We start from the raw sequence: 22,418 nt of genomic DNA on the forward strand, positions 1-22,418 counted from the left end.
TTACTGCCCACATATCTTTTATTCCCAAGGAAGGGAAAGGGAATACCCTCTGCAGTAGTAATAGGCCAATTTCCTTAACCCATTAAGGACCAGGCACTGTAAATTTACAGCGCCTGGCCCTGGGCTTAAAGCACCGCTGATAGTAAAATTACGGCCGCGCTTTAAGCCTTCTGCTCTGCAATCAATCAGAGGCAGGACGGGTTATCAGCTATTCATGACAGCTGATAACCCGGAGGAGAAGGCAGGAGGGGTTGACAGCTGATAACCCCTCCTGCCTTCTCCTCCGGGTTATCAGCTGTCAACCCCTCCTGCCTTCTCCTCCGGGTTGACAGCTGATAACCCGGAGGAGAAGGCAGGAGGGGTTTTTAACCCTTCCTGCCTTTCCTTCCCCGAGTACACAGCGCTCAATGAGCACTGTATACTGAAAGTGGAAGTACTGTAAGGGGGGAGAGGAGGGGGGGGGGGGGGGGGAGGAAGAGGCTGGGGAAGAGAGGGAGAATCAAAGTGTGAGTAACCAAGGACAAGTTGTTCTGAACAGTTAGTGGAGCGATTGAAGGAGAGCAGTTTATTCAAGAGAGCACCGCAGCAAGAAGCTAGTACAGACAAGCATGTCAAAAACAGTCATCAGTCTTTTGTAATCCCAGCCAGAGAAATAAAGCTAGGGTATAAAGTCAAGAAATGTAACCCTCCCCTTCCCGAATCTAATTGGTGTTTTTTTTTTATCTGTCCAAAGTTTCTTAATCCACTTACGTAACTGTAATACAAGTTACCCCCATTCCGCTTGCTTAGACCCAGGTCGCTAGCTACACTGGCTACCCCACTATTTCTCTTTTTGCCCTCCCCCCAGTCCCTAATTTAAACACTCCTTCAGCCATCTTCTCCCCCATTCAGCTGCAGCCAGTCCCTACGGTAGAGCCAGTAGCCAACAGCAAAGTCAGCCCAGTTCTTCAGGAACCCAAATCCCTCCTTCTTACACCAACTCCGGAGCCACTTGTTACCCCCCTAAGATCCTGTGTATCCATGTATAATCAGTTTTTTTTCCTATTTATTTGAGGGACACCATTTCTCACTGGGGGGGGCAAAAGGGAGCATTAATACTAGATGGGGGCATAAGGAACATTACTACTAAGTGGAATCAAATGGTGGTATTATTGCTTAGTCCAGGCACTTAGCGGTATTGTATGGTCATATAGTGTTATTGGTAATGATCATTGTACTAGTCTTCATTGGAGAGGAGCAGCCAAGTCACCCGCAGCCGTGACCACCATCCCACCCGCAGCCGTGACCACCATCGCACCCGCAGCCGTGACCACCATCCCACCCGCAGCCGTGACCACCATCCCACCCGCAGCCGTGACCACCATCCCACCCGCAGCCGTGACCACCATCCCACCCGCAGCCGTGACCACCATCCCACCCGCAGCCGTGACCACCATCCCACCCGCAGCCGTGACCACCATCCCACCCGCAGCCGTGACCACCATCCCACCCGCTGCCGTGACCACCATCCCACCCGCTGCCGTGACCACCATCCCACCCGCTGCCGTGACCACCATCCCACCCGCGGCCGTGACCACCATCCCACCCGCGGCCGTGACCACCATCCCACCCGCGGCCGTGACCACCATCCCACCCGCGGCCGTGACCACCATCCCACCCGCGGCCGTGACCACCATCCCACCCGCGGCCGTGACTACCATCCCACCCGCGGCCGTGACTACCATCCCACCCGCGGCCGTGACTACCATCCCACCCGCGGCCGTGACTACCATCCCACCCGCGGCCGTGACTACCATCCCACCCGCTGCCGTGACTACCATCCCACCCGCTGCCGTGACTACCATCCCACCCGCGGCCGTGACTACCATCCCACCCGCTGCCGTGACTACCATCTCACCCGCTGCACAGTCAGTCATTCTCATTCACTTATACAGCGAATGTAAAAGACTAAACGATTTCTTGCTTGAATGAGCCAACAACGTATCTGTCGGTATAAACGCACGAGGACACTGTGACCTCATTCCAATGACAAGTCGCTGGTGATAACGGACCCTTTGTGTCTACCTCCAGCCCCAACCTGCTCGGTGCTTTGTGGTGGCAAGCTTTCCAAGCTGCATAGGTTTCTCTGCTCCTTCCATCTGTGTGGCTGGCAATTTGGAGACCTCGGCCCACTTACTGCAGGATGGGCCCACCTAAAACTGAAGGCCACCTTGGGCTTCCAATCCATCCTTGCAGTACTCCACTGTGGGAGACATCTCTTGTCCACGAGTATGGGGGTTCACACAAGCAGGAGATGCAGTCACATGACAGAGTGTTCCCGCTACAGGTAATACGGAAGTGGTAAGTCGGACTGCACTTAACGTTATTTGTATATGGTTTTTAAAAGGTTGGAAAACCCCACTGGATGGGTGAAAACGGACAGATCTGTGGCGTCTGACCACCGGGACTGCACTGCCACTGGGACTGTACTGACCACCAGGACTGCACTGCACTCCATTCATTTTCAAATGGGACTGCCAGAGAAAGCCGAGCACCGCAAAACTTGTGTGACCTGCCCTCTGTTCAACGGCTCAGCGGTCAGACCCTCACGATCGATCAGTTTTCACCCAGTCAGTGGATGTTAAAAACCTGAAATTTCGCTCACTAACTGGAATAGTTTTTTTAATTTGCAACTTCTTTCAGCATTACTGTGTAGCTCACTTTCATAAATCAACCTCTACCGCCACCTAGTGGACATTTTCTCCCATTACAACCTATATCAGTCCTCGGCCATAATATACTATATTTTAACCACAACTGCTACAGTTACTTTTATACCCAGTTTTCAGAAGCAGCCATTACCTATACCCCAGAACGCTTCAGAAGGCTGGACTTCTAGAGGCCGCATTATATCGAAGCTCCAACAAGCAACTATCTGCTACTCACTAGCACAGCACCATGAATGCTGAGAATTACATGAAGACTGTAAAAAAAGAAAACCCCAAAACCCCTTGACAACATTGTTGTAGATAGCACAATTAATGGATCAGTGGCTAAGGGTGTCAGAGCTCGCTCCACTGGTCTGGTCAGCCATTACCCAAGAGTTCTCCTGTAAATGGACAAACCTCTATACCTGCTGCCATGGTTGATGCACCACAAAGCAGCTGGGTCCTCCACGGTTTATAATACTCTTAAACTACGCAATGTGGCACAATGCACAAATGTAACAGACGTGTAATCTAGTCTGGACTCCCAGCGCATGGAGCAGGACCTCCACTTCAGAGCCTTCCGCCTTACACTGCAAACCTCCATCCCAGCAAACATTCACAGACCCAACACAAGCGGCACTGATGGCTCAGGGGGAGTCCGGCCGAACGGTTCCCGCTTTCCATAAACGCCTCGAAGTTCTCCACATCGATAAATAAATTACTTAATACTCAATGAATCAGCAAAGCCAAACAGAGAATCGGCACCTGGGAAGACAACCTTCCAATGTGCAGCTCACGACCTCAACAAGAGGCCCGAATACAAGGCCTTCTGGACCAGACTGAGGACTTGGCAAATAGAAATAGGCGATGCAACCTTTGTAACCCTTAGCAACATTGTTACCCCTCCAACCTAACCATAAACCAGGTAGAGGGGCGTCCCCGGAGCTCAGACGTCTGTCACCTCACTATTTTAGGGGGAAATGTCCGGAATGCCTCCCGCCGCACACCAACTGACTCCAGAGACCCAATATCACCAATTGCCTCGAGCCGCCCACCTCCCGACTCGGAGACCCGCTGGCCATTCCAGGACTAGACAATCCACCATCTCTGCAGGGACTCCGCTCTGTGAGAGATAAGAGGCGACAGACCCGCCATAACCAGTAATCGACACTAAAGGGGAAATAGTCAATAGAGGACAACTTGGTAAATCTACTCAACATTGGAAGCCACTTGCCTAAAGCTGGTAGGACATTTCTCATTACCTTACAATATTTCTATAGAACTAATAAAAACAAGTGTTACCTCTAAATACAGTTCCGTGGACTCCGCCATGTTGCCGGAGCACGCCGAAGAAGCCATGTTACAGCAGCTCCTTGGAACAGTGTAATTACCAGCGCGATGGAACCACAAGGTTGTTTCCCAGTCAGAGAAGTTTTGAAGACCACAGCAGTGGAGCTGAAAGAGGAAAATCCATATGTAATCCATACAAACGGGGAAATCTATGATGCCGTACACTGAATATCCTTATACTCAATGAGGCATTGTCATATAAAAGAGAAAATATATATATATATATTACACACACATCAAAGTAATCTAATATGGATCTGTACAAATGTGACTGTAAATAGTGCTGGCTCTGTAGAACGCGCAGATTGTCCTTCAGCCTATGTTGTAGTTCAGGCACGCTGAAGTAACAGGGATTTTATAGCAAAAAATAAACCAGCTACACTCCCCCGCTGACCGCTGGGACATATTGCTTACAGACTGCAGCAGCCTGCATATGGGACATCATAGGCTGCTGCAGCCAATGACGGAGCTCAGCGAGGGGCAGCGGTTTACTCCGTATGCTGTCACATCTCTAATGTCAGTCCTAGTTGGTCATTGTCATCATGTCAAAAGTTACATTTTACAACCAAGTACTCTGCGGGCTTTACACGGTACAATTTCTTGCTCAGTATCCAGTAGGGTTCTGGGTTTACATGAGACGGCCATCGGTCAAAATTGCTCGTTTGGGCGATTTTTCATTAGAGTTGGCCCCTGAAAAGTAGCCCCAACGCTGGGTTCACACAATGCAGTGAGTCGCAGCGCCACCATAGAGACTGTCACCTATAAAAACCAACAACAGCATTGCAAAATCATGGCAATTACTGTAAAATGTGCGGTTTGGGTGGCTTGGCACAGAACCGCAACATGTAAATCCAACCAGAGAGCGTGCCATCCAATTAGTGACGTGCAAAATCTGCAAAAAAAAAAAAGGGGGGGGGGGGGGGGAGCATTACCTCTTTCTGAATCTGATTGACAGAGATCCCGCTTCCATTATATTGTTGAAAAGCGCTCTGCATCGGCCTCAGCTCAGAGTCCAGCTAAAGAGAAGATGAAACAGAAGGTTTACCGGTGGCCAGGCATCAACAGGCCACAAGGTCAGGCTGCAGCCACTTCTCAGGGCCACAAGGTCAGGCTGCAGCCACTTCTCAGGGCCACAAGGTCAGGCTGCAGCCACTTCTCAGGGCCACAAGGTCAGGCTGCAGCCACTTCTCAGGGCCACAAGGTCAGGCTGCAGCCACTTCTCAGGGCCACAAGGTCAGGCTGCAGCCACTTCTCAGGGCCACAAGGTCAGGCTGCAGCCACTTCTCAGGGCCACAAGGTCAGGCTGCAGCCACTTCTCAGGGCCACAAGGTCAGGCTGCAGCCACTTCTCAGGGCCACAAGGTCAGGCTGCAGCCACTTCTCAGGGCCACAAGGTCAGGCTGCAGCCACTTCTCAGGGCCACAAGGTCAGGCTGCAGCCACTTCTCAGGGCCACAAGGTCAGGCTGCAGGCACTTCTCAGGGCCACAAGGTCAGGCTGCAGGCACTTCTCAGGGCCACAAGGTCAGGCTGCAGGCACTTCTCAGGGCCACAGTCACATCTGAATGTACGGAGTTATTCAAAAAGAAGAATCAGATTTGGGAATTTAATTACAAACTACACAAGAGGAACACGATCCGCACATCACTGAAAAAGGGAAGGTACAAAGTTCTTCCGCCGCCCCGCAGCGCTCTTCCTGGTTGTTCAGTTACAGGAAAATGGCGACACGGCAGGAGGAATAGTCGTGTGAGCCGGAGTTCGCCAAGTATGAATCTGTTCAGCAAATTCCAGCATGGATTCCAAAAACAGCCGCCTTGTCACGGCACAGGTAAACGGACGAGAGGCACAGAAAGTGTATTTTACTTAGTTGCATATGCAAACAGAAAAGCACACATCTCAGGGACCATAAAGCTGTAAAGGCCCATTTACACCGGCCGATCGGCGCTTTAAAAAAAAAACAAACAAAAAAAACCGCTAAGTCAGCAATCGTTTTCGCGATAATCGGTGTGTGTAAGGCCTTAGTCAGACGGGCGTTTTTTCGCGCAATTTGCGGATCGCATGACGGATGCGCATCCGCAAATCGCGTGACCGGTGCCCGAAAATCGCCCGAAAATCTGCTCCTAGCCGCGTTTCATTAGAAACGGGCCGGAGCTGTCCAGCGCATTGCATTCAATGGAGCGGCAATACAGCCGGCTCCATTCCATTGAAAGCAATGCGCTGCGGGCGAGTGTGGGACGAATTGTCGGGAAGGGCTTAAATATATAAGCCCTTCCCTGCAATCCATCCAGAAAAGTGTTAAAATAAAGAATATATATATATATATATATATATATACACACACATATACACACACTTACCTGCTCCCGGCAGCCGGAGTTCCGCGCGGCCGGCCTGCAGTGGGTGTGAAGGGGGTGTGAATCAGACTCAGCGCTGAGCCAATCAGGGGACAGGTCTGACTCACACCCCCTTCACACCCACTGCAGTACGGCCGCACGGAACTCCGGCTGCCGGGAGCAGGTGAGTATGTATATATTTTTTATTTTAACACTTTTCTGGATGAATTGCAGGGAAGGGCTTATATATTTAACCCCTTCCCGACAATTCATCCCGCGCTCGCTGGCAGCCCATTGCTTTCAATGGAGTCGGCTGTATTGCCGGCTCCATTGAATTCAATGGGCAAACATCATTCTTCTCTGCCACAGCTGTGGCAGAGAAGAATGATTTGTCTAGTATATGTTCTCAATGGGGTCGGCGCTGCTGCCGCCGGCCCCATTGAGCGCATATACAGAAGAGAACAGGAATCGCAGATCGCACATAGGTGCGATCTGCGATTTCTGTTCTATAATTTATCGGACGAGCGCATAAAAAGCGCTCATGTGTCCGATACGATTGCAAAGCAATGGTTTTATAAAATCGCCGGACGCATGCGCAAATCGCGGCAAAAACGCCAGTCTGACTAAGGCCTAAATGTGCGCCCATCATCCGCTTTTCAGGCACTGCTGGCTGATCATTAAATTCAGTCTAACCTAAAAAATCATCCTTCACTTTTATCAGTAGTTCTCCATGAGGATGAAGGGGGGGGGGGGGGGGGGGGGTAGCATTGTTTCCCGTGGAGAACAAAGCTGAACACCAATAATAGCGCCAGGCTACTATCTCAGATCCTAAGGCTTCATTTACACACCTAATTGATATTTAAGTAGCTGAGTAGCTACTTAATAGTTTATGCAAAATGATCGCTCAAAAGGGGCACAAGGGGCAGTATCGGAGGGGTCACCATTACTAGTGGGGTACCACAGGGGGCAGTATCGGAAGGATCACCATTACTAGTGGGGTACCACAGGGGGCAGTATCGGAGGGGTCACCATTACTAGTGGGGTACCACAGGGGGCAGTATCGGAGGGGTCACCATTACTAGTGGGGTACCACAGGGGGCAGTATCGGAGGGGTCACCATTACTAGTGGGGTACCACAGGGGGCAGTATCGGAGGGATCACCATTACTAGTGGGGTACCACAGGGGGCAGTATTGGAGGGATCACCATTACTAGTGGGGTACCACAGGGGGCAGTATTGGGCCCTATTCTTTTTAATGACCTGGTAGAAGGATTGTACAGCAAAATATCAAGATTTGCAGGTGACACAAAACTCTAAAGATTTTAACCCAAGAGAAGATAGAATGCGGCTGCGAGAGGATTTGGATAAGTTAGGGGCAAAAAAGTGGCTAATGAGGTGTAACACTGACAAATGTGCGGTTCTGCACATGGGCAGGAAATACATGCCACCATCACACACTAAATGGGAAACCACTGGGGAACATGGAGATGGACTTGGGGATTGTTGTTAACTGTAGGCTTAAATGGAACAACCAGTGTCAGGCAGCTGCTGCCAAGGCAAATAGGATCATGGTGTGCATCAGAAGAGGTCTAGAGGCGCATGGTGAGAACATTGTTTACATGGAATATTGTGGACAGTTTGCGGCACCAGTATTCAAGAAGGAGATATATCGGAGCATGAGCGGTTTTAAAAGGCGGGCATCTAAAGTAATAAATAGAATCGATGGCCTACAATACCCAGAGAGGTGATCAAAATTGGGATTATTTATTTTAAAGAAAAAAAAAAAAAGGAGAAGATGACGACTGAGGGGCGACCTAATAACTATGTATAGACATATCAGCGGTCAGTACAGAGATCTCTCCCATCATCTATTATACCCAGGACTGTAACAAGGGGGCGCTCTAATAACTATGTATAGATATATCAGGGGTCAGTACAGAGATCTCTCCCATCATCTATTATACCCAGGACTGTAACAAGGGGGCGCTCTAATAACTATGTATAGATATATCAGGGGTCAGTACAGAGATCTCTCCCATCATCTATTATACCCAGGACTGTAACAAGAGGGCGCTCTAATAACTATGTATACATATATCAGGGGTCAGTACAGAGATCTCTCCCATCATCTATTATACCCAGGACTGTAACAAGAGGGCGCTCTAATAACTATGTATAATATATCAGGGGTCAGTACAGAGATCTCTCCCATCATCTATTATACCCAGGACTGTAACAAGGGGGCGACCTAATAACTATGTATAGATATATCAGGGGTCAGTACAGAGATCTCTCCCATCATCTATTATACCCAGGACTGTAACAAGGGGGCGCTCTAATAACTATGTATTATATATCAGGGGTCAGTACAGAGATCTCTCCCATCATCTATTATACCCAGGACTGTAACAAGGGGGCGCTCTAATAACTATGTATAATATATCAGGGGTCAGTACAGAGATCTCTCCCATGATCTATTATACCCAGGACTGTAACAAGGGGGCGCTCTAATAACTATGTATAATATATCAGGGGTCAGTACAGAGATCTCTCCCATCATCTGTTTATACCCAGGACTGTAACAAGGGGGCGCTCTAATAACTATGTATAATATATCAGGGTCAGTACAGAGATCTCTCCCATCATCTATTATACCCATGACTGTAACAAGGGAGTACTCTAATAACTATGTATAGATATATCAGGGGTCAGTACAGAGATCTCTCCCATCATCTATTATACCCATGACTGTAACAAGAGGGCCCTCTAATAACTATGTATAGACATATCAGCGGTCAGTACAGAGATCTCTTCCATCATCTATTATACCCAGGACTGTAACAAGGGGGCGCTCTAATAACTATGTATAGATATATCTGGGGTCAGTACAGAGATCTCTCCCATCATCTATTATACCCAGGACTGTAACAAGGGGGCGCTCTAATAACTATGTATAGATACATCAGGGGTCAGTACAGAGATCTCTCCCATCATCTATTACACCCAGGACTGTAACAAGGGGGCGCTCTAATAACTATGTATAGATATATCAGGGGGCAGTACAGAGATCTCTCCTATCATCTGTTATACCCAGGACCGTAACAAGGGGGCACTCTAATAACTATGTATAGATATATCAGGGGTTAGTACAGAGATCTCTCCCATCATCTATTATACCCAGGACTGTAACAATGGGGCGCTCTAATAACTATGTATAATATATCAGGAATCAGTACAGAGATCTCTACTATCATCATCTATTATACCCAGGACTGTAACAAGGGGGCGCTCTAATAACTATGTATAATATATCAGGGGTCAGTACAGAGATCTCTCCCATCATCTATTATACCCAGGACTGTAACAAGGGGGTGCTCTAATAACTATGTATAGATATATCAGGGGTCAGTACAGAGATCTCTCCCATCATCTATTACACCCAGGTCTGTAAAAAGGGGGCGCTCTAATAACTATGTATAGATATATCAGGGGTCAGTACAGAGATCTCTCCCATCATCTATTACACCCAGGTCTGTAAAAAGGGGGCGCTCTCTACATCTAGAGCAGCGTTTCTCAACTCCAGTCCTCAAGGACTCCCAACAGGTCATGTTTTCAGGATTTCCTCAGTATTGTACAAGTGATGTAATTATTGTCGGTGCCTCAGACAATTGCCACAGGCATTCTTACTATTGGATATCCTGAAAACATGACTTGTTGGGGCCCCTGAGGAGTGGAGTTGAGAAACCCAGATTTAGAGGAAAGAAGGTTTCTACACAACATAGAAGGGGGTTCTTTACTGTAAGAGCAGTGGGACTAATGAACTCTCTCTTGAAGACGTGTTGATGGCAAATTCGATAAAAGAGTACAAGAGGGGCCTGAACGCCTTTCTTGAGCATTACATGTTACATCACTGATCACTCAGGAGGGTCGGTCATCCGGGGATTATTCTGACTGCCAGATTGGAGTCGGGAAATAATTTTTTTCCCTTAAATGAAAAAAAATTGGCTTCTACCTCATTGTGCTTTTTTGCCTTCCTCTGGATCAACATTGGGGTGGAAGGGGTAATAGGCTGAACTGGATTATATTCGGTTTATACTCGAGTCAATAAGTTTTACCAGTTTTTTGTGGTAAAGCTTATTGACTCTGCTTATACTCGGGTCGGCTTATACTAGAGTATATACGGTTTGGTTTAAATTTTGGGTTTTCGATTGTGCTGCTGGGATTACTTTATTCATTGCCCTTTGGGACTTGTTTATACTGTGATTTGTGACCTCTCTAGTGTCCTTTCAGATGAGCTCATTTCTCTGCGCCCGCGTTGACATGTAACGATTACCGCGCTCACTTTTGTCCGTCTAAACGAATTTTGAGCGATGATCGTTGTGTGTAAGAGGGCCTTTACAGACAGGTAGGAAGCAGAATCGGCTGGTTGTGTGTGCGTGAAGACATCATAGGAGAACAGGGCAGCAGATGTAGTCCACCCAAGAGTGCCGTCTTAAGCCGAATGCACACGAGCGGGTCGTATTCCGCTTCCACTGTGGAATCCGACCAGTGAGCCCTGTGTACCTGTCCAGATGCTTTTTCTTTGATACCGCGGATGTACCGGCCGGCGCACTTGCGCAGTAAAGATGTGACCGCACCGTTGCTAGGGGATGCAGATGGACCGCGGGTCGGACGGCTTCAATGGAAGCCGTCCGTGCAGAATCCGCAGAAAAATGGAGCATGCAGTAATTTTTCATTCGCAAGCGGAAACCGCAATTGGCTTCTGCTCGTGTGCATGAAGAATCACTTTTGCATTGTATGCTATGGGTGGCATTTGCTGTGGAATCCGGAGGCGGTTGCCTTCTCTAGATTCCACAATTCCAACCCACCCGTGTGCATTCGGCCTTACATTAGATTATAAAATATGTAACAGATTCCAGGTTTGTTTACAAACAGAGTTGCACTTACCCAGTGTGTACACAGGAACGACACCAGCACTCCGGAGGCCAGCAGGCACAGTAACACCACCACAAAATACATGAACTGAAAGACACAAATTGAAACAAACTTCTGCAGAAGGCCAGGTGTAGGGTGGGGGGAGAGAGAATCTGCAGCTTGCATGCGTTAGTCTGAGTTCACACTGGGCATTTTGGAACGCAGGAAAAATATATATCTGAAAACCCCCACAAGTTGTTCCAACAGGCATCGAAACACATCCTCCCTCGCCCTGCTCAGTTTCCCAGGCTTGACTTTTCCTCACCCCCTCTACCAATCAGGGTTCTTATGGAAAACAGCCAATCAGAGGCAAGCTGTTGCCGGGCAATGTAGCTTAAGCCCGTGAAGAAGGGGAAAAGACAGGGTCTTTCTCTCGTACAACACCTGTGTCTCCGAAGAAGCACATAGCCAGGTGTTGAACTGAAGGCCACACAGGCCAGTACATCTGTACAGTTAGTAGCCATCAGCCCCGATAGAACCCTGGCCTTCTGCAAGCCTGTAGCCACTGGAGAACTACAGGATTTAAACCATACAACAATAGATTTGAAGATACAAAGATTCAAGTCATCGTTCAAGTAAAAACTGCACGATGCCCGCGTTTACATGTAACGATTATCATTTTTGGTTGTTTGAATGAATTGTGAGCGATTGTTACAAGTAAATGGGCCTTAAGTATATTAGTCTCCCAGAATGCCCCTGTGAAGTCATTAAATGCATCAGTATGGATATGATAAAGTGCTACTAATGTAGTACCCCAGAGTAGGGGCCCTCCAGCACCTTAATAACCCCCACGCCAGAGAGGTGTCCTACTGGAATGTGGCTGTATGATATGTATCAGGGTTAATTTTCAAAGCAAAGGTGCCAGGATCCAAAATTTATGTAGGGACAAATCAGGCGTTTCCAGTTTCCTATTAATGTCTGTTTCGTGGATTGAGTCAGCTTCAATAACGAGTCACCCCAATCCAAGTAGAGATAGTTACTATGATAAAGAGATCTAACACAATTGATACACTATAGAGATAGATAGAAGTTTGGGAATCAATCCCCGACTCATAATGGTTGAGCCAAACACAAAAGTAATGAGGAGGTTCAAGACTGTAATTATGTCCTGCACCCACTGGCGTTGGTCACGCTGTTTATTGCGTCCACCCCCCCCCCCCTTTTTTTTTAAGCCTGGGTCCTGAATGACAACACTAATCAAAAATTTGGAGGGGATAACACTAAATAGGGGATAATAAACCGCTAGGGCACAACTTGTCAGGGTGTAACTAACGCCAAATAAGGCCAAGCAAAATAATTCCAAGTATGGGAGGGAATTGCGATAAGATTCCCGAGATGTCAGGGACTTCAAAACCAACACAGTAATGCCACTTAACAATAAGTTACATCAAGTAATCGTGCTGTTGAGGGATTATACACGAGTTCCCAAACCACGGATAACAAGGAGAGGGAGATGAAACGATATGACTACATTAAGGAAGTCTAGAAGGGAATGGGGACCTCAAGCAGTAAGACAGTCACCCATCACCCAGTGAAGCTGCTGAACAATAAGACTTCATTCAAGTCATTCGAATAAATGGACTTCAGTCTGAAGATTCATGCTGACTCTTTCTGCAAGAGTTTGTCCGTCACCATGTCTCCCAAATGTCCTAACCAGCTTCTGCCCTTGGAATTTCAAATCCTTCAAGTTGCCCCCATGCACCTGCCACATGTGATTAGCCAACAGGGTATTATCCCCCCTTCTGTTCCCGATGTGTGCCTGTATTCTCCTCAGTAGTTGGGAGGTTTTGCTCACATAGTTCATGTGGGCCATACAGATGAACCTGGCCGTTATGCAATTAATGAACGCTCTATTCTAAAAGACAGTTTTTGTTACTGCGCTCGTGAAGGACAAGCTTTTTGTGATGAACTCACAGGCCGAACAGTCGGAACAGGGAAAGTGACCTTGAATCTCTTTTTCCCAAGCCACACGAGATCAGACTGCTGGGGAGAGAGGTGGCCCTTGACCAGGCTATCCTTGAGGTTTCTCCCTCGGCAGACTGTGATAGCTGGAGTTGCGTGGATCCAATCCCCTACATCTTCGTCATTCAGCAGGATGTTCCAATACCTTCCCAGGACCTCTCTAGCTCTTCTAGCCCGTGTCAAAGGGTGAAAACTGTCCCAAGGCAATAGGCTATTAGTCACGGTGGCGTCGCGATGTAGAGGGGTAGTCAGTGAACCATCCTGAGATTTACTGATACAAACATCCAAGTACGATAGTGATTCATTTTGTATCTCTGAAGTCATTAAGGTTTAGATTATTCATGAATTCCAAGGAGGAGGCGGCATCACCCGCCCACAGAAGGAGGCGGCATCACCCGCCCAGAGAAGGAGGCGGCATCACCCGCCCACAGAAGGAGGCGGCATCACCCGCCCACAGAAGGAGGACGTCATCAATATATCTCAACCACAGCATAATCCTGTCAGTCCAGTGAATATTGGCATCTGAGAAAACAGACTTCCTCCCACCAGCCCAGGTACAAGTTGGCATAAGTGGGGGCACAAGGGCTCACCATGGCTGTACCCCTGAGCTGGTGAAATAACTAGCCACTAAACAGGAAATAGTTGTGTGTTAGAATATACCATAATAGTCCATGAGGGTAAAGCTGTGACATATGAGTGCAACACCTTGTCCAAATAGGCACTTGTGTTCTGGGTGACACTGTCTATGCCCGATACGATAGGGCGACCTTTCAAAGGACCAACGCCCTTGGGAATTTTGGGAAGTGCGTAGAAGGTGGCGATCTAGGGGTGAAGGGGAAGCATGAAGCGAAACTCGTTTTGATTTATTACACCCATCTCCAAAGCCGTACCCAAGATATCTTTCAGAGTCCCCAGACGAACCCATCAGAGCGGGTCGTAGGGACGAAGGACAGACCCCTCTCCAGAATGCTCACCTCACCCTCTGTTAGTGACCGCTGAGACAGATTGCAAGGATCTTGCAACCCACAAGTCTATCATCCATGTGATCGCACCCGACGCCGCTTCTGCAGCTTTTAGAATAATATCACATGTAGCCCCAGTTTGGAACCGGACTGAAACACGCATGTTATATACTCATTTTTACTAAGGGCATCATTAGGCATTTAGATCAGAGGCTCCATTACAGACATATGGTCCTAAACCACCTGCAGCAACGGGAAGAGTAAAGGATGGAAGCCATCATATTTGTTCGGCATGATATGAGGAACAGTAAAGCGGTGCAGGGGATGAAAAATAGGAATAGACTAGTTTGCAGCACTGTTAGCAAAATATAATGGGCAGACATGTTTGCCATGTGCATGGACTGCCCAGTGTCATATAGATTGTGCCAAGGTCCAGATGTTATGCCCGTCTTCACTTTACTTCAACCTGTACAGTTCTGCCACTGACAGCTGAAATAAGATGCTCATGCAGGAAGCACCAGATCCACTAGGGGGCAGGACCTGACCTCTGAAGACCAGGGCGGCTTAGATGATACCGAGGTGGTATTTGTACATGTTCCCTGCCCTATCAGACAAAGGTAGGGCTCTATGGCCAATAAACCCCTAAGCTCCGACAGAGCTATAGGAAGGGTTTGCAGATATATTGTTAGGGGGTGGAGATGGGAAAACTGCCAAATTCTAAGCAGAGGCAAATATAGTTGAAGCAGGGAAAAAGATTCCCCCCTTTGGCTCCTGTAGGCTCACGTCTTTCCTACCCACAGAAACTAACATCCTGGCTGAAGCGTCAGCTCTTATGGTTGTTCATATGCGGATTCTGCCTCAGAATGTTCTATTCGGAATCTACCAGTTATCCAAACGGCAGAAATCCGCGGCTCTTCTCCCGCGGCTCTTCTCCCGCGGCTCTTCTCCCGCGGCTCTTCCCACCAATCCGCACTTTGTTTTAACTCTGTCAGTGAGCAAAATCCACGTATGGAATTTGATGTACTTCTGCATGAATGTGTTTGTAGTCATGCGTCACTTCTTCACGCAGCGTCATATAGAAACGCTTTGGAAATTCCGCTCATTGATAAGGATAAAACCAAGTGCAGATCCGTGGCAGAATAGCAGCCGGTTTTTGCCGCAGTTTTTTTTAGGTGGAGTCCGCACTGAAAATGTTACGGTAGAATCCGCCGCGTGAACATACCCTTAAACTAAGCCGTTCTACTAGCCATAGCGCACACTGACCGGCCATGATCTACAGTGGTAAGTACACATTGGCTGATTGTTGGCCCAAGGCATTTGGCAGCATAGATGGAATATGGGAGCAGTTTTACAGTATTTTGGTGCGGACCCCGAGTTTCCTGGATCTGATACTAGTGTCCAGCTGATATCGCTACAGAAGCAGGCAGTATATTTTATGCTACAGATCTGGTACCGAGCGTCTCGCACCGTGTGAGGGGGTTAACCATTTGACGTCACAATCCGGATGCCTGTTAACATTTGGGTTGTGGAATAACTACGCAGTCCAATTCGGTCCACAGGGACAATTTATGAGCAAGTCCTCCTCCCCTCACTGCTTGTGTGAACAGAAAAGTAAGCAAAATGACAAAATCCTCATATTTGATACTAATTCTAGATTGACAGGCGCGTCCCTGAGAACGGGTTTGGGGGTGGGAGGGAGGTGATCATATTAGCCCATGTTACCCCTTCGCCTGGAGTCATCTACAGTGATAGACGGAGGGTCTGGGCATCTCCTCCCCGCTGCAGTACGCTCCCCGCTGCAGTACGCTCCCCGCTGCTCTCACCTTTCCCCACCAGCTGCAATAAGAATCGGCTGAAGCAGGGGGAAGGCTGGAAAAAATAATCTACAGCCAAGTGCTTATCACCTTTAAAGAAGACCAGACCAAAAGGTTTTAAAAACTAATCTGGTAATTCCTCTCTTATCCTCCATCTCACTATACTGAGAAGAAAAAAAAAATAAGGATTTATAATTCTTTTCCCTCTGACCTTCATCCTAATCCTACACTTTGTGTTCTGTAGAGATACTTTCTAAACAGTTGACTTATCCTAACCGACAAGATCCACCATGGATGGTAAATGGCAGAGCTCACCTCCTCCCCCTTCCTGCACATTGAACTCTGCTGAGATCACACATTGTACTCCAAAAGAAGTCAATGAGATATCTCCAGACTACAAATCCCCATAAGCCATATGGCTGCTGTAAAGCATCTTACAGACATATTAATAGAAGGTCAGGCAAGATGGCGGCTCCTGTAATTATGGACAGAAAACAGAATTAAAAATAAATAAATAAAAAAAATCACCATCTGGTTTTAATTTTAAATCTGTGATCCATTCCCCTTAGGCCGCATTCACTCGTGCGAGTATTGTAAGACACACGGAAGTACGCTTACTGGAAATAAAGGGTCATATTTACACGTGTGAACCTGAGAATTGGGCATGTAAACACGGCCTTAAAAGTGGACAAGTCAGAGTTCCAGACAATTGACAGCCCAAGACTTAAGGCCGAGCTTAGTAATATGAACAGTTACAAAAATAAGGGTTTATGTAAACACACGGCAATGGTGGGGGGGAGGGGGGGCGGCGCAATAACTGGAGGCCCACTAATTAGCTGTATAAAAGGCTATTCTCATTAAGTGAACATTAAGACATGCCATATATTTATAAGATGGGGATGTCAGCGGGCGCCCCATGACAATAACTCGTCATTCCTATTGTGCAGGTAGGTGAGAAGCCTCTTTGTGGGACGACCCTTCATCCTACAGACCAACAATACTTACAGTTCCTTGCTGACAGCGAGAACCTCCATTGGAAATTCTGAATCCCAATAATCCATTGATAAGTAGTAAGACGGCTCCACTTATAGCAAAGCCACAGGGCAGAAGTATGTGGAATCCATGAAAAAACGGCTTGTATCTCATATAGAGGGAGATCAAGAAATAGCCAGCAAACAGCAGGGCGGCGCCAGAGACCTGGAGAATTAAGACAACAGAAACTGTAATCAGATCAGGCCAATCCTAGGACAGCAAAACCGACCGGACAAGTTTGCTTCAGAGAGTACCAGCTCTTTCCCCATCGGCTATTTTTGGCTGAAGATGACCCCATATATGAGGGACGTAGCTATACGGGGAGCAGAGGTAGTAGTCCCTTGGCGCCCCTATATAATATAACACTAGTATTATAAGTAGCACATAGATGGTTGGGGGCCAGGTTACAGATTTTGAATTGGGTCCTCTATATTTAGCCTCTGCCTAATCTTGGGATTCCAGCAATGCCCCCGCCTGATCGTGTGACATCGATGGGTTTCTTAAGAGACCCAACAAATGCAGAGGAAGGTTTTGCATCCGTTAGCGACGCCTCTGCCCATATAGCGCCACATGGGGCTGTCCAGAGCTGCCAGAAGAAGCTCAAAACAGCCGACGGAGCAGGAGTGCCCGAAGGGGAAATATAGGCGCACTATACATTGCTACTATTCGAGAGCAGCAAATGATTGGAGGAGTGAAGTTGGGCGATCTGTAGGTTTATAGGATTTGGTGCAGAGTAAATGGCGACAAGATCTGCAGCTTTCGCTGTATTAGTTCAGAGGAGGAGAGTTCTGGCCGACCGCAGGTCTAGGGGCTCAAACTCACAGCATCAGAGATACTTATGACGCTGTGAGGTCAGGTTAGTAGACCTGCAGTCAGGCAGGATCCTCATCCATGTTATGGCTATGTGAAGCCTGCCTTCGTGTACAGAGAACGGTGTCCATCAGCTTGTGGGCGCAGCCTAAGCAGGACTCACAGATTCTAGGTTGTAGTCCTGAAAAGTTATGAGCTGCACACAGCCGCCTGGATATCGAAAGTTTAATTTACAACACAAAGACACACCTTAGGATCTTTGTCAACTGCTTAAGCAACACTTAATGGCCCATTTACACGTAATGACCATCACTCAAAATTCGCAAATGCAAAAGAAAAAAAAAAAATATCACTATTGGTTTGTGGTTGTTCATCACTGACTTTTCAAAAAAAAAAAAAAAAAAAAAAAATGACGTCATACAATTGAACACAGAAAAAGAGAGTTACCTGTGGCCGAGCACTTCTCTAACCATGGACATGACATAGGAGATATGAGAGTTTTGATATTGAAGGGTGGCTTCAAGTCACAAAACCACAGAAGAATTTGGGAATATAAATTGATAACAACCTTTGACACGCTGAATACTGGGTTAAATTATTCCCCAGGATTTATGCGTGAATGGGAAGTGTGAGACTTGATTGCACAGATAAGACCCCCATCAACAGTAATTCAGGCACCATAAACTTTCACTCCCTTATCAGTGTTTAGCTAAAAATGCTTGTGTATCTCTTGTAGAAAGTCAAGCCTGATGACCTCCCCCCCTCCAACAGTAATTTAGGGACCATAAAACTTTCACTCCGCTATCAGTGCCTAGACAAAATATGTTTGTTTGCTGTTGCAGAATTCCTTTTAAGTGCGAACCAGTCACAACCATATCTGTGCCTTGTCATAAGTATGTATGTTATAAGTGTGTATAAATATCCATGCCTCTTCAGATCCAATCCATTAGCCGGAAGAAGAACCCTGCGTTGGTACGAAAGCTCGCTATTATTACATCATGTATTTCTGTTAGCCATTAAAAGGTATCATATCTACAAGACTACGTCGTTTCTCTTACTGAGAACAATCACATTTTGCTCTACTGGCTAACACGGTACCAGATCTTTGTTTTCATTATATATAAAATGGCGGACGCATGCGCAGAAGCCGCGGATTGCCGGGAAATTTAAAATTTCCCTGCTGCTGGCTATTAAATATAGCTGAGAGACTGGGGGTCTCGGTACGCGGTTCTTGGTCACCGCGCCTATACTGCGATAAAACCATGCTCGTGTGAATGAGGCCTAACAGTCAGGCATGGAGCGCATGCAGGAAGATACTGCAAGAATGCAGTAAGGGGAGGGTCTTCCTATGTTACAGTCAACCTCCAAATTTGAGCAACTTCATAATCATGAGCGCATTGCCTTCTGACACACAAAAAGGAACATATCCCTGTAAGACCTGCCAACATGTAAGGACCGCAGACAGGATACATAACCCCAACACACAGCAGGACTATAAGGTCCCTGTAAGGTAAGGAGCTGTAAGACCTGCCAACATGTACGGACTGCAGACAGGATACATAACCCAACACAGCAGGACTATAAGATCCCTGTAATGTAAGGAGCTGTAAGACCTGCTGACATGTACGGACCGCAGACAGGATACATAACCCCAACACACAGCAGGACTATAAGATCCCTGTAATGTAAGAAGCTGTAAGACCTGCTGACATGTACGGACCGCAGACAGGATACAAATCCCAACACACAGCAGGACTATAAGATCCCTGTAAGGTAAGAAGCTGTCAGATCTGCTGACATATACGGACCGCGGACAGGATACATAACCCCAACACACAGCAGGACTATAAGGTCCCTGTAATGTAAGGAGCTGTAAGACCTGCTGACATGTACGGACCGCAGACAGGATACATAACCCTAACACACAGCAGGACTATAAGATCCCTGTAATGTAAGGAGCTGTAAGACCTGCTGACATATACGGACCGCAGACAGGATACATAACCCCAACACACAGCAGGACTATAAGATCCCTGTAATGTAAGGAGCTGTAAGACCTGCTGACATGTACGGACCGCAGACAGGATACATAACCCCAACACACAGCAGGACTATAAGATCCCTGTAATGTAAGGAGCTGTAAGACCTGCTGACATGTACGGACCGCAGACAGGATACATAACCCCAACACACAACAGGACTATAAGATCCCTGTAATGTAAGGAGCTGTAAGACCTGCAGACATGTACGGACCGCGGACAGGATACAGATCCCTAACACACAGCAGGACTATAGGATCCCTGTAATGTAAGAAGCTGTAAAACCCGCTGACATGTACGGACCGCGGACAGGATACAGATCCCCAACACACAGCAGGACTATAAGATCCCTGTAATGTAAGGAGCTGTAAGACCTGCTGACATGTACTGACCGCTGACAGGATACAGATCCCCAACACACAGCAGGACTATAAGATCCCTGTAATGTAAGGAGCTGTAAGACCTGCTGACATGTACGGACCGCAGACAGGATACATAACCCCAACACACAGCAGGGCTATAAGATCCCTGTAATGTAAGGAGCTGTAAGACCTGCTGACATGTACGGACCGCAGACAGGATACATAACCCCAACATACAGCAGGACTATAAGATCCCTGTAATGTAAGGAGCTGTAAGACCTGCTGACATGTACGGACCGCGGACAGGATACATAACCCCAACACACAGCAGGACTATAAGATCCCTGTAATGCAAGGAGCTGTAAGACCTGCTGACATGTACAGACCGCAGACAGGATACATAGCCCCAACACACACAGCAGGTCTATAAGATCCCTGTAATGTAAGGAGCTGTAAGACCTGCTGACATGTACGGACCGCAGACAGGATACATAACCCCAACACACAGCAGGACTATAAGATCCCTGTAATGTAAGGAGCTGTAAGACCTGCTGACATGTACAGACTGCGGACAGGATACATAACCCCAACACACAGCAGGACTATAAGATCCCTATAATGTAAGGAGCTGTAAGATCTGCTGACATGTACGGACTGCGGACAGGATACATAACCCCAACACACAGCAGGACTATAAGATCCCTGTAATGTAAGGAGCTGTAAGACCTGCTGACATGTACAGACCGCAGACAGGATACATAACCCCAACACACAACAGGACTATAAGATCCCTGTAATGTAAGGAGCTGTAAGACCTGCTGACATGTACGGACCGCGGACAGGATACAGATCCCTAACACACAGCAGGACTATAGGATCCCTGTAATGTAAGAAGCTGTAAAACCCGCTGACATGTACGGACCGCGGACAGGATACAGATCCCCAACACACAGCAGGACTATAAGATCCCTGTAATGTAAGGAGCTGTAAGACCTACTGACATGTACGGACCGCGGACAAGATACAGATCCCCAACACACAGCAGGACTATAAGATCCCGGGACATTCACAAGTTCTACCTCCAATGTTATGTGCAATGGGCGACAAGTGGAAAGAGTCCTGCACTCTCTGAGCGGTTTTGTAAGATGTGGCTGAGGAGCCGTGTCACAGTGGCAATGAGTGTAGCACACTCTTTGTAATCTTGTGGATCGCTGAAAGTATACAACAGGATCTGGACGACTATAGGAATTAGGTGATCGTGACGCCAGTGCCTGGATTAAAAGCACTTGGTAATGAAATAAGACTAACATGTATGTAGGTAAATGACAGGCACACAATTTACTTTCAGGCCTGTGGTTGTCTGCATGAATCTGAAGCACCAGAAATTGTATATACAACTTGTATATATACTGTTTAACACTTTATACATGGATAAACAAACTTTGAGGCCGCATCTGAGCTGAGGAAGAGCTATAGAGAGAACTGATGAGAAAAGACCCCTCATCAACCCCACTAACAGTTTTGCCATTCCCGAAACACTGTGCTCAGGTTTTCTTAAAGGGGTTGTCCTGCGAAAGCAAGTGGGGGTATACACTTCTGTATGGCCATATTAATGCACTTTGTAATGTACATTGTGCATTAATTATGAGCCATACAGAAGTTATTCACTTACCTGCTCCGTTGCTAGCGTCCTCGTCTCCATGGAGCCGTCTAAATTTGCTGGCAGCTTGCTTTTTTAGACGTGCTTGCGCAGTCCGGTCTTCTCCTCTCAGCACGAGCCGCTTCAGTGTGCTCGCCGCTACAGCTCTTCTGCGCATGCTCAGACGAGCTGTATCTTCTCGGGAGCGCGCTGGAGCGGCCATTCTGTACCATCCTCTGTTAGAGGAAGGTGCAGAGCCGCCCAGCTGTCCCGAGAAGCCGCCCAGCTGTCCCGCCGTCCTGCCGCCCAGGTAAGTGATGGGCCGGGGGGGGCTGCGCCGGTTATCTGCTGCCTGGCGGTGGGTGACTGTGTGCCGTGGTCGGCCGCGTTCAATCCAGGGGTCCGGTCGGCGGCTGCGGGGCGTCTGGTTGTCAGGGAGACACAGCTGGTAGCGTCT

The 22,418-nt window shown here is 47.6% G+C and overlaps 1 protein-coding gene across 1 annotated transcript in view; it reads right to left on the minus strand.

Annotated features, from left to right (window-relative positions):
• LOC136573603 (tetraspanin-3-like) overlaps nt 1-17,380 on the minus strand; it is a 27,950-nt gene extending 10,570 nt beyond the window's left edge. The window contains exons 1-5 of the mRNA XM_066574875.1: nt 17,366-17,380; nt 17,085-17,276; nt 11,315-11,389; nt 4,970-5,053; nt 3,990-4,142 (exon numbers count right to left, since the gene is read on the minus strand). Coding sequence (XP_066430972.1) covers nt 3,990-4,142; nt 4,970-5,053; nt 11,315-11,389; nt 17,085-17,276; nt 17,366-17,380 — 519 coding nt within the window. The remainder of the gene's footprint in view (nt 1-3,989; nt 4,143-4,969; nt 5,054-11,314; nt 11,390-17,084; nt 17,277-17,365) is intronic.
• Nucleotides 17,381-22,418: the final 5,038 nt, after the last annotated feature.

This window comes from Eleutherodactylus coqui, chromosome 7 (genome assembly GCF_035609145.1).
Source record: "Eleutherodactylus coqui strain aEleCoq1 chromosome 7, aEleCoq1.hap1, whole genome shotgun sequence".
Taxonomy (NCBI): Eukaryota; Metazoa; Chordata; class Amphibia; order Anura; family Eleutherodactylidae; genus Eleutherodactylus; species Eleutherodactylus coqui.